The sequence below is a fragment of the Cheilinus undulatus genome, linkage group 23 (assembly GCF_018320785.1).
Source record: "Cheilinus undulatus linkage group 23, ASM1832078v1, whole genome shotgun sequence".
In the NCBI taxonomy this organism is placed as follows: Eukaryota; Metazoa; Chordata; class Actinopteri; order Labriformes; family Labridae; genus Cheilinus; species Cheilinus undulatus.
Genome location: NC_054887.1, coordinates 28330850 through 28343949, shown reverse-complemented (window position 1 = coordinate 28343949; position 13100 = coordinate 28330850). Strand labels below are relative to the sequence as shown.

At 38.0% G+C, this 13100-nt stretch overlaps 1 protein-coding gene across 1 annotated transcript; it reads right to left on the bottom strand.

Annotated features, from left to right (window-relative positions):
• Window positions 1–2949: 2949 nt before the first annotated feature.
• Window positions 2950–12043, bottom strand: tmem243b (transmembrane protein 243, mitochondrial b). The gene is made up of 4 exons (XM_041780690.1): window positions 11738–12043; window positions 11140–11190; window positions 8156–8260; window positions 2950–7898 (listed from the first exon to the last, which is right to left on the bottom strand). The coding sequence occupies exons 1-4, from the start codon at window positions 11813–11815 to the stop codon at window positions 7779–7781; spliced, it is 354 nt and encodes a 117-aa protein (XP_041636624.1). The 5' UTR covers window positions 11816–12043; the 3' UTR covers window positions 2950–7778.
• Window positions 12044–13100: the final 1057 nt, after the last annotated feature.

The window sequence follows — 13100 nt, the reverse complement described above, 5'->3', positions numbered from 1 at the left end:
TTTTTGTCCAAAGCGACATACATCTGAAACATGTGTAAGGTGTTCCATGGTATTAAGGACCTTGCCCAAGGGCCCACACTGGATATTCACTGTGCTCTGACTGGGATTCAAACCCCCAATCTCCATGCAGGTCCAACACTTTATCTGATTTTACTGTAAGATAATTTGGGGCTTTTTAGGCTCGATCTGAAGAGAGACTGAAAGTACAGGGAGAGAAAGGTGGGAAAACATGCACCAAATAGTGCGTGACTGGGAGTGATCATTGCAATGAAGGCTGTATCCTGGTGTGTGATAGTTCATGTGAGCTTTGGGGATGACTGGCAAAAGCACTGACAAGTTATAGAGCATTACTGGTGTAGGTACTCTGCAAAAACACCCTAAAAGAGAGCCAAACTTTGGGCCTTGTCATGGCCCTGGATGGCCCAATGACCTTGACATAATTCTGAAGAAGGTGGAAAGAGTACAAGAATAGTGAAGTCCAAACTGTAGAACCTTCCAAATAAAAGTAAAAAGCCCCAAAAACAACTCTCAAAAAGTAAAATATGATCTTTGGTGTTAAATCCAAGCCAATCAGCTGGGCAGTGTCATGTACCTGTCTAAAAGCTTACCGTAATCTTCTTTTAGTTTTTACTCTGTGGTTCCTCTGTAAAGAAGTGGAGAAGTATAATACTTCCTTCAAAATAAACATGAGTAAAGATAAAGGGAAAATTAATGCTTGTACATAAAAATATGCCCAGTTATGTAACGATTAAATAAGTTATTTTCCCCAAGAAAAGACAAGGAGGCGTTCAGGATACACAGTTATTTATTCCATGTAACAAATGAAATAAATACAGAAACACATGGCTTTGACAATCCTAAAGTCGTGGTGAGGTTTGACTCCTCCAGTAACATCGGGGGCTCGTCTCCCCCTCAGTCTCTGCTTGTTGTCAGTAAAACTGTGTGTTTACCCAAAGTTTGCATCTGTAAACAAAGCTACAGCTGAGGATTCAACTCTGACGTCTGCAGTGAGTTCGGTTTGAAGTTTTCCTTCATCGACAGAGACAAATGCCATCTATCTTCATCCATGACAAGCAGAGTTTATGTAGCATGGAGGTTTGATGAGTGATGCAGTCTCTCATCGCCAGCAGGGGGCGATAAAACAGTCTGATACAGAAATGAATGAAAGATGACCTTCCACCTCATGATTCATTACCTCAGTGAACACTTCCTCACAAGTTTGATTTCTATCTCAAGTTTGACGGCTTTTTCCAAACAGCATAAAGTTATTTTTTTAAATTCTGGTCCTAATGACTCGCATAGTGTTTCCTTTAATGATACGGCTACCTGTGAGGGACAAACTGCTTCCACAGTGACCAGAAACTTTGAGCTTTATTTAGTAAAAGTTGCACAAGAAGACACGGAGCATTCACGCTTTAAAGCTTTCTTCTGATTTCATCTTTGTTTTCCTCATTAATGATTCAGCTCCTGTAAATCCTACCAAGCCTATAAAAGCACTTGTTGATAACTTAGCTGAACCCTCATTATTCAGATATTAATAAATCAAAATGAGACAGATATTCCTTCAGAGTTTTTTGTTTTTTAAAGGCTTAAATTTTCACTATCTGTCAAAACATGACGCAAATGAGGACGGATTTCTGAAGCATCCTTACTCATATAGCAGAACTGATTATAAAGTGGTTCATCTATTGATCTAAAATAGAACATTAATAAAGTTTGGGGGATAAATTGAACAGTTCAGTCAATATCAAGAGAAACAAAAGGATTTGGTGCTTTATATTGGCCATATCTTATAGCACAATAATAATCTTTTGGTTTTGTACAAAAATATTTTGGCATTTTCAAGACCTAATTATCAATAAAATAATCACGCAAACCATTTTACCACAGAGAATTCCAAATATTATCTGTTTAACCCTTTAAAATATGAATATTTGCTGATTTTCTTTGATTTCTCTTCAAGAAAAGGTAACATTTTTGGATTTTCGACTTGTGTTAGGACAGAACAAATGATTTAAAACATCATTTTAAAATCCAAGAGTATTTTTCATTACTTTCTGATAGTCGAAGAGGTATTCTTTGATTTTAAGAGTGCCAACAACCAGTTTCAAGACTTCTTTGTCTAGCTTTGGTACAAGGGTGTATTTGGAAACCAGCACTTTCTACTCTAATTGCATATTTAGGGTCACTGTTAGCTACATATACTTTGAGTTTAACCTGCAATCTAAGGCCTAGTCCACGTGTAGGAGGCTAGTTTTGAAAACTGATGTGAAAATAATTTTAACTACAATCTCAAAAACATCTTCATCCACATGGGAAAAAGCGCCGTTGATGCTGACGTACAGCAAAAAGCCACCATGTCAACAGTAGTCCATCCTTCACTGTGGAGCTCACTCAGAGACAGCAATGACTTCCTTTACATGAGAATTTTCTTATTTCCCTGTAACAACCTTTCCTTTTCAAAGTTGTCACGCCATCCTGAACAGAGTCTAGTCCAAAACTGAGTCATCTCCAAAGAGACAAAACCGCAGATTCTGGCAGCAGGTTTTGCATCTTTGAAGTGCTGTTTAAAGCAGCAGTGACCTCTTTAGTCCATCCAGGCGTCTCCATTCATCAGCATGATGGGAGAGCAATAAAAAGCACGTCAAAAGTCCAGTAAGCAACAAAAACGCCAGCACGAGTCTGTCCGCTGCTGACATGTAAACGAAGGTGATAACATCATGAGTGTGATGTTCCAACTCCTTTTTCTCCTCGATACAAACGCTATCAACACAAATTCTAAAAATCTTGGAAGGAATTTCTCGAAAGGTGCAGCTACACAATCTTGCAAAGCAGATGGATTGCCTGTTTTGGTGTTTCTCACTGGCGAATCCTTGCAAAGCTCCCATCTGAACAGTTTGGGCCCGATTTGAAAGTGACAGGACCAATCAGCATTGAGGGGCAGTACTTTAGGGCACGGCAGAGTCGTGACGTAAGCAAGCAGTAACAAGAGGCTGGTGCAATTAGGGCTGGGCGATTATGGCAAAAATTAAAATCACAATTAATTGAAGTTTTTACCCTGATTATGATTAATGAACGATTATTCCATCCCCAACCACCAACTCTGTTTGTTCTGTAAATATTTGTATAATTTTCGAACAAACAACTGAAAGGAACAGGCACAGATTAACAGTTTCTGGTTATTCACTGAAACAAAATCAAAACACAGATAAGCTGAAATGAAAATGTTTTTCTTAAAAAGTCAAATTTTTCCAAGAAAAGAGGAAAAAATTGAATTGATTGACACAGCAGCTTTACGTCGGTTAGAGGCTCTCAATGTTGGTTTCGATTATTTTTCGATTAATTGCCCAGCTCTAGCTACAGTGACCTCAAACAAAAAGCCAAAAAAAAAACTCAGTTTTCAAAAACACCTTCCTTCATGTGGACTAGCCCTTAAACCAAACCTTTCTAAACATACAGAGTTGAACAGACCTGAAAACACTTTTACTATTATGATCTGATTTTGATGTAAAAATAAACTCAAAGCTGCTCCAGAAGCTTGAAAGTCGAAGCTAAGAGCTGTGATTGGCAGATTAATTGACCCTTTGTTGGCTCGAATTGGTACAACCCACCAATCAGAGAGCCCCTTCTACTGGTTAGACAAACTCTTACTGGGCCAAGTCTCTTCAGTGTGCCACTGTAAAACTGGGACCTTGTGTTGTCTCAGGCTGTCTGCAAGCCTGACTCATGATATCCACATTGTTTTGGAGTTTTATAAACTGTCTGCTGGGTTATGATGAAATGGGGGTTAAATGTTGGCGGAATTTTTCTCAGGTTCTTCTTCTTGTCGGGTTTTTTCCTTCTTGTTGTGCAACAGGAGGACAAGTAACCCTAGCATCAGAAATTGGTAATATTCATGCTGGTATAACTGGTAACATATATAATCAAGTCAGTCCAATTGCAGGGTATTTTCAGTTGTTTTAAATGGGAGGCCAGTCTGAAGAGTTTGTCTAACCTAGTAGAATAAGCAAGGAGGGTGGGGTTTCACAAAGGGTCAATCAGTGCAAACTTTAAATGGCAGACACATCAGTGTGATATGTAGAACTGTGAACATCAATGCTTGTGATCTAGAAATGTAAAGATGTGCTGTGAAGCGTCAGCGTAAAGCCGTGTGAATCGTCCCCATTGATTCTCAGTGGTGCAGCTGCTCTCAGCCCATATGTGTGTCAGTGCATGTATGGCTTACACAACAGCGTGAGTGTTTAGTGAAAGAATTGGCAGTTTTCTTGAGTTTTTAATAAAAACAAAATCCTCTTAAAGAGACTTGGTTTGGTAACTTCATTAATTCCAACCCTAATAATCAGATTAGTTTAAAAAACACAGAGAAAGAAAACGTACAAACTTGTTGCATATATTTGTCTTCACGGAGCTCTGAAGCTGCCTGTGCTATTGCTGTGTTAGCTAACGTGTGCTACAGTTGGAATGGGAGGGTCTTACATCAAACCCCCCCCTCACTCAGTGTGTTTATGTGCTCTGCATCTCTACTCTGGTTAAAGGAAAAATCCGCCCTCGTTAAATAAACAGTTTTAAAAAACTATTGGCTTCTTGGTGATATGAAATAGAAAAGTGTCTTCAAGCTTGAAAAGAGAGTTTAGTTTGGTCCCAGAGTTTACAGCTGTAGATGTTTTTGGAGGACTGAAGGCTAGAGAAGCACCTTTCAAACAATCAGACAGCAGCAGAAGCATTTCAAGCAACAGTATTGATGCATTAAGGTGGTCATGAAGTCAAAAATGTCCACACTAATTTTCAAGAAGTTGCGCTTTTTCGTAGTGTATGGTAAAAAATTAGCCTTTGCTTTGATTTTCCTTCCATTTTTTGGTCAAAAAATTGACATTTTGATTCATAATGAGCTAGTTTACAGAAGATTAAAGCACCTGTGAGGAGTTTTATGTCCCTTTAAAGGAGTGAATTTAGATTGATGCCTGTTTATGAGCTACAAAAGCAAACAAAACTATCAGAATAAGACCGGCTATCAATAGACCTTGAAACCTGAAATATAAGTTGCTTTGACATAAACTTTTGGGGGTCTTATATCAATTGCATTTAGCCAAGTCAAAAAAAAGAGTTTCTGTGCAGCTGTGTCACTCTTTTAGTACGATATGTTACGCTTTGTATTCTTGCAAGTTAATGGTTAAGCTCTTAGCCTGTGGTAATAGTTGTGAAGTACTGTGAAGTACCCATCAGTCACACTGCAGCACTCCACAAGGTTTATTCTTAACAGTATACCACAATGGCATAATAAGGCAGAAAAATGGTGATATGTGGCGCCACCACCCTGGACTGTTATATAGCCCTGTGCATATTAATCCTCTGAGACTGACGTCATATATGATGAAAAGAAACAGGTTATATAAAGTTAAATAATGTTCAAGCCAAAAGTCATAGCCCCTTTTATTTTCCCTCTGGAAGCCCTCTATTGTGCCGTTCTACTGACACTATCCACGCCTTCGCAGCTCTTATGGAGGCTTTTCTACCAAGCCTGGAACTTTGGTGACTTTCCAGGGCATTTATGGATTATATCCACACCAGTAACTCTGACATTGACCATCTTTTTATCAATCTTTAAATCAATGTTTGATAGCTTCTGCCACTAGCTTAGCATTAGCCACCATAACTGATAACAAACTGTTCTGTCATCATGTCATACTTTGCCAAACTGTGCATATCTTTTAACTAAGAGATAGCCTGAATAGCTCATAATGGAGAGAAAGAGAGCCTGTGATGTGGCCCTCTGTGTCTCTGCAGACAGGAACTGCTTTGAATAATGGCTCAAATAGAGCCAATATCAAAAAGCACTTTTTTAAAATATGTGAATATTTTGAAAACCTTTTGTAACTGAATAATCATTTTTTCACTTTTTTTGTAATTGTACAGTCTGCACACATCAAACTTGATGTGTAGCATGCTTGGCTTTCCATACACATAACTGGTCACATTGTTAAATATGTCGTAGCTCATGCTTTTGATGAAAAATAGATGCTAAAAGTGTGCTTTATAAACTCTGGATATGTTATAAGGACTTAGCACTGCTGCTGCTACACAGTAGAATAAATCCCAGTTCACCCCTTAACACTTAGCCTTTCCCCTAAGTTTTGCACATTCAGGTCTAGAGGTAGGGTGTCCTGATTCTTGACAGAAAGGAGGGGTAGAATGAAGAGCTCAGGCTACATGGCCCTTCAAACAGACATTTTCCAGTAGCTTACCTCAAATCAAGTGTTATGGAAAATCTCCCTGAATGCCTTGTGAATCATCTGCTAGATGGCAGATCAAGAAGTGTACAAAAACACTTGTAGAAATGTCTGGCACTGTAGTCATGTACAGAAATGTTGTGCAGGACTACTGATGATGTATTGGAAATGTGAAGGTCATCTCATATCATAGGGGAAAATTTCACCACTACCCCTTGAAACAAGGGAAATGGGACTCAGCCTACTGTAGGTAGGAGTCGGATGACTTGTTTAACTAGAAAGAGCCCCTTTTTGTGTTAAATGAAAGCAGGGTTTGATCAAGAATGCGAGGTACTGGGCACCAATGTGGCTCGGTTGACAAAAATGTCCCCCAAAAGAAATTTAAAAAAAGGGAAAAAAAAAGAAAAAACAGGTTCTGATATGTTCGAAAAGGGCACCATATTCTGCCCAAACCAAAAGCTCCTCACAGGGACTTTAACCTACAACTATTTTAATGTAAATTCATTCGGCATTTCAGTTAATTATCACTCAAAACTTGGCAAAACTCTGTGGGAATTTGCTAATTTTCTTTATCATGTTGGACTTTTTAAAGTTTTAGCATCCTCAGATACAACCCCGATTACTGACATTTTATAAACATAATGTTTATTTCCTCAATTATAAAAATAATCCACAAATTTAGAAATATTATTTCATCCATCCATCAAGATTTTTAAGATTTTATTTATTTAAAAAAGCAGCAGATGGCGCCAAGTTTCCAGTAAAGAAATATGGTATAGTCTTGGATAAAGAAAGCAAAACAAATTGAGAAGTTTGTTTCTTTAATGTGTTTTCTGCAGCTCATTTTTAGGAAATTTTCTGACCCTGAATGCATGTTTAAACAAGCAGGAAGCTAGTTTCCTAGCTGGAGTCTGAAGGAATGATTGTGAAGTCTTTGTCACAAATTTGGTCTTGGAAACAAACATCAAATATTAAATAACAAACAGATTATGTCTTCATTATTTGGCATGATTTAGATATTTAGAGAACATAGCAGTAAGCCTCTTCATTCAGTGAAAGCACCACTTTGGCCCCTTTTTCCTGGCAGTCGTTCTGAGACAAAAAAAGATTTCTAACAATATATAATATTAAATAAACATGATAAAAGGGCAAATTTTTCCTTTAACTGTTGCATAATCATATTAGACCTATTCGTTTTAGTTTAAGTGCTTGTTTTTGTGAAAAGGTTATGACTGTAAATGTTTATGTGCTTGTAAACACACCTTTTTTAACTCAAAGTTCATCCTTCAGCGGAGTCTCCTCGGAAATCTTCATCACGTGTGCAGAGCGTCATGTTTCAGCACCAACAGCTCTGATATTCTTCCTTCCACCAGAATTATCAAGTTTGACTGGTTTTTGGTCCGAGAACCTGAAGTTTGAATCATTTTGCTCATTCACATGAATGTGTGATGAGCTTCCTTCACTCTTGGTCTGCAGTCCTTCCAGCTGTTTGTCTCCATCTGTCAAGGCCATGTCTTCCCTTCTTCCTCCTCCTCTTCCTCGCCCCCGTCTTTACCTGACGTCGTGGAAGTACAGGTTGGCACATAGACACAGCAGCACGATGGACGCCAGCATGAAGTAGATCAGATTCCTGAATTTAGGCTCCAGATCGCCCTGCCGGTACCAGAAGATCTAAGATGAGAAAAAAAAGAAATAAAAAAAGCAGGATGAGGATGAAGTGAAGAAATAACTTTCAGTTCAAGTGCTTTTTTTTGTGAAAAGGATACATTCTTAGAATTAAAATCACTATCAAAGGCATGTCTACAGAGATGTGTTTGTTGTGATCGATCTGTAGACATTCTACTGTGAGAGCCACAAAAATGGAACTGGTTTCAAAAAAATAAATGCCTGAATTTAGGAAGAACTGGTTTTGATAAGATAAATATTACCAGCACTAAAGTGGATCCGCAGGCTAACAGGATGCAGATGGCGAAGAAGACATTAAGCGGTCGTGGAGGCAGCGAGGGGAACACAAACGAACTAATAACAGTCACCTAGAAAGAAAAAAAAACAACAAACATTAGAAACAGATTTCATCTTTAAAATAATTTCATAAAGTTTTAAAAATTCCAGACAGAGAAGTAAACCCCTGTTTTTAACCTCAATGTATCAGCCTTTAAAGCCTGTCATTATCTCTGACAGTGGATGTACTTCTCTTTTCAGAATAACCAGGATTTAAGAGAAACAATAATGATCCAGTCCATCTATGAAACATAAACTAGCCCGTTGGATGAGTCACGTCTGAGAGCAGCTGTTAGGAGCAGCAGATTATTACATGAAGAAAATCAGGAAACAGAAAAACAGCATAGATGTAGAAACACCACGCTTTGGAGAAGTAAGAACAGATGAGTCATTGTTTGAACTGCATCACTTTCTGATTCCAGATTTTTAACGGTCTAGGAAAGTGATTTTCAACATGACAGTCTCATGGAGTCACATTCACGCCTTTAAAGACACTCAAATGTCGACTAATCAGTGTGCTGAAGTTAGAAATGAGCTTAATAAAAAAGAAACATCACTAACTTCATTTTGCACAGGCCTTTGATGTGTTCAAGCAAATATGCTTTGAACATTTATCATGATTTTCAGCTTTCAGACTTCTGACAGTGCTCTGTGCTAAAATAAGAAGTGTAATATCAGCAGCATGTGAGAGTATAAATCAGTCTACAGGATGAACCTCAGATCAATTATGATTATTGGAGACTTAAAAGGATCCCTTCACACTTGGTCTGATGCCAACAGTGGAACTGCATTCGAAGTGAAAGCTCATATAGTAAACGTCTCTGCACAGCTGCTTTTAAAGTTAACCTGCAGTCCAGAACTACTGATCCTTTAGCTTTAAGTATGTCTGCTTCTAGTGGAACTTTTCAGTAGTAAATACAGCCCTTTCTAACCCACTACACTGTCTTTATATCATAAGTTACGTTGCAGTTTCCAGTCAGCACCGTAAAATGTAATCAACTAAAAATGTAGATGCTATCTAATGATTTATCAAAGCTACTTCCACTTATAGCAACAATGTGGAACTTTTCTCCCAGAAATAGCAGCTTAAAAGTTGACCTAACTGTACAAGAATTTTCAAGAGGTAAAATGGCATCCATCCCATTTCCACAGAGCACCCTGGTTGCTTTCAGTACAATGCAACTTCAGCAGTGTGTACAGCTTTACAGCACTAGTTCATACACCAGTCCTCAGCCAAAAAGAAGCCAGTTAGCCTGTCTCTTAGCAAAACTTGCTGTCTCAGAGTCGGCACGAAGGGAGAAATAAATAGACAACATGATAGTAACTGCGCCCGACCAGAGTACAAGGCACTTAAACTGGTCAAAGAAAGTAGACTTTGGGGTACAAGCATGCTCAGGCATGGTACAGATTGCCTAGTGTGAATATACCCTAAGAGAACGAAGAGGACAGAGAGACCAAGCAAGAGGCCAGGCTAAAGTAAATACTGGACAGGCTTTTACAAGATGACTTTTGCAAAACGTTATGCTTTAGGTCCAGAGCTGAGCTGGTTATAATGCTGTTGAATGGGTGCATATGCATGTACTCCACATGTTAACAACAGGGTGTAGACATTAGCGGCAATTAACTGGTAATCTTACTGCACCGTGTTTCTTTTCCCAGCTTAAACTCAGACACTGTTAGATGCTCTGTTTGTCAACAATTGCACTGTTTATTTGGGGGGGACAGCTTTGGGAAAAGTCAACGATTCTTACGTTGAAGAAACTCCTAACTAGCTCCAGCACTGGAACTGGCTTGTTGGGAAAATAGGTAGATGCATTTTAAGACAGAGCAGTTAAACAAAGGGATCTTCAATAAAAGCAAGTCTGTGTCCAAACAGGAAGTTAACTACTTTGAGTTAAAGACAGTAGAAAAATCCAAATTGACACTAAAACAGTTAAAAATGCAAAAAAGTGGAATTTTAAAGTGCGATAAAAAGGGTGCAATAATCATGATTAACTACAGAAATTCTGACATTAATCGCAATTAAAAATGTTCATCCTTTGACACCCCTAGTTTATTCCCTCAAATATCCTCAATGATAAAAGATATATCAAATTTAGTGTTTTTCTTAAACAAAATAAAAAGAAAGACGCACGAATGTATTTCACTTCAGTATCGGCTAATATTTTCGCAAACATGGGCCATCTGAAAATAACATGGGTTATGAAATCATGTAAGTAGCGATGTTTTTGTTGCTATATTATTTAATGCTGATATTTAGCACATGTAGCAGAGAAGAGGTTTTTTTATTGGACAGAAGATGCAACCTGCTGAACAACTCTGATCTGTTTTCATGGTCAAACATGATAAAAATGTTGGCATGGTGGGAATTTTACACCAAAAGAAGTGATGATAAAAAAAAAAAAAAAAAAACATCCAGCAAAACCGTGTATCTCTAACAGATAAATAACTTAATGTGAAATCCTCAAATTATACGAAACAGTGCACTTGATACTGAGAAAAAACTTTGATCTTGTTCTGTTCCTAATTTCACTAATTCAGCAAGCCACATGAAAAGATTATTGTAATTCTCTCTACTTCTATTTTTATGAATCATCCAAATTTAAAGTAACACAGTAAGCAGTAAACTGATGTTACAATCCCATAATCCCAGAGAGGTTGGGATATCTCAGGATTTCATTTGACTACCAATCCAAAAAGCCAACAAAAGAAAGGAAAACACTTTCACTTCTCACTGCTTCCTTATTGTATTATAAAGACTTGTTTAATATATGGTGTACATAGAAAGTTAACCAGATTGAAATTCTTTGTGTGCATAAATACACCTGGACAACAGAGCCGATTCTGATTGTTATAATAAAGCTGCATTAATGTGTATGCTGCATTTTATGGCATTTAGATTTGTACTCACTAAAACAACCAAAAATGTGAATCCCCCCACTGCCAGGTTGATGATTCGATCCTGCAAGAAAAGAAAAATATCATAATATAAAGCATCATATTTCCATAATCAAAAATAGGTGCCACCTACTCATAAACACAGTGTACAGATATATATATATTACACATACATTTCTGTGGGATTTCTTGGTAATATAAAGAAGAACAGAGTAAATTTCATCCATTTATCTCTTGGGAAAAATGATGAAAATCTACTTTATCAGGATTTACGCATTGTAAAATAAGGCACAAATTTACTTAGGAGCTCAAGCAACTAGTTCCAGAATACAGAAAAGGATTATTTTAAGAATTATGTATTTAAAAAATATTTGACAATTCATTCTTATGGATCATCTTTGATGAAAATGTCCGAAACTGATTCAAATCACCCTCAGAAAGCATTTGGAGATGTTATAGAAGGTAAAAGTGTCCTTATTTCATTCTTTATTCCCATATTTAACACATTTTTGCTGTCAAACATTGAGATTCATGCTGAATTAAGGCAACTGGCTGAAAACATAATGATCATTTGAATCCTGGCACAAGCCACACTTCTTCCAGGCTCCTACCCGTGCCGAGGTCTCCCCGAACAGAGGTCTGTTGTCCAGGCCGCTGGTGCCGTACGTCCTGGTAGTGAAGTCATCCATGGTCCGCCTCGGCGGCTATGCTCTCTGCTCCGACCGCTCACCTCTCAGCAGCGCCGCCTCTTGGAAACCCCGGGCAACTTCTGCATGCTAGCTGGCTAGCTGGCTGGCTAGCCTCTAGCTGCCTCCCTCTGTCAGTCTGTCAGCAGAGTGTCAGGGAAGCTGTCGGTGTCAACACAATGATGGAGACATGATTGAAGGTGACTCTGCTGGCCTGCTGGGTTTGTTAGTATACCTAGAGGAGGACACAAAATTACAAGTCGTGACACAGAAAACAACAAAAGGAGACGAGACACCAGGTCACAGGAATAACAGGGTTTCTTGCAGGATTATGCCATGAATGTTAAACCACACCACACAAATTCATGCATTTCAATTTTCTCTATTTTACTTGAAATATCTTTGTTGGAGTAATGATTAGGCAGAAAGAGATATTTAAAGATAGCAGAGTGTCATTGTTAAAGGCATTTCTTACTATTTTACAAATATCTGACAAACATTAGATCTGTTCAAAGGTAAAACAATGCACCGAGGTTGCAAAAATTTTCAGTATTTCAATGCTTCTTGGTTTACATTATAAACCAATATAATCTCTGTTATTTTAACGATTTATAGTTTAACACAGTACCCCAAAAATGTAGCTGATCAGTCAAAGTTCCGCCAAGAGCAGCCAAAAAAGACAGACAGAGGCAAATCTAAATTGCGAAAAATACACTGGTAATGCAGTTCAGAAGTTTGCCTGCAATTTGTCGGCAACTAAAACAAGAAATGACCCAATATTAGGGTACTGGGACTTGAAATTTTGTTGTTGCTGTGTTAAAACAGATACTTTTAAGTTCTGATTTTTACTAGAATTATATTTAAGTTTTAAAAATCTTGCATCCTGACAAGCAGAAAATGAACCTTTGTTAAAAGAAATGTGGACCCTTAAAGACAAGAAGTCATTCTGTTACAACAGCAATAAGCAGAAATTCAGTTTGGAGTTCAGGGAGTGCTGTTGAGCCTCCCTCTCTTTGACATCATTTGTTGACAAACAGAGATATCTGGTAGAGACGTTATGAAAAGGCAAAGAACCTTTTCAGCTGACAGAGTAGTGTAGTATTACCGGATTTTGTGCAAATATGACTCTGCTAGTGTCCACAGCCCGTTGTTTGAAAACTGTTTGCATGTGTTTGATGTGCATGTGTATCAACTGTTACCATGATGTCTGCAGTCTATGGCTAAATGGTTGCATTTACTACATGCTAGTTGAGATAGCTTTATGGTTTCAAACTTACAAAGCTAACTT

Coding starts and splice junctions, on each gene's coding strand:
- tmem243b (XM_041780690.1), bottom strand. CDS start 11,815: ATGGATGACTTCACTACCAGGACGTACGGCACCAGCGGCCTGGACAAC. Junction 11,191..11,737: donor TCGGGGAGACCTCGGCACGG/GTAGGAGCCTGG, acceptor CTTTTCTTGCAG/GATCGAATCATCAACCTGGC. Junction 7,899..8,155: donor GCGGATCCACTTTAGTGCTG/GTAATATTTATC, acceptor TTCTCATCTTAG/ATCTTCTGGTACCGGCAGGG.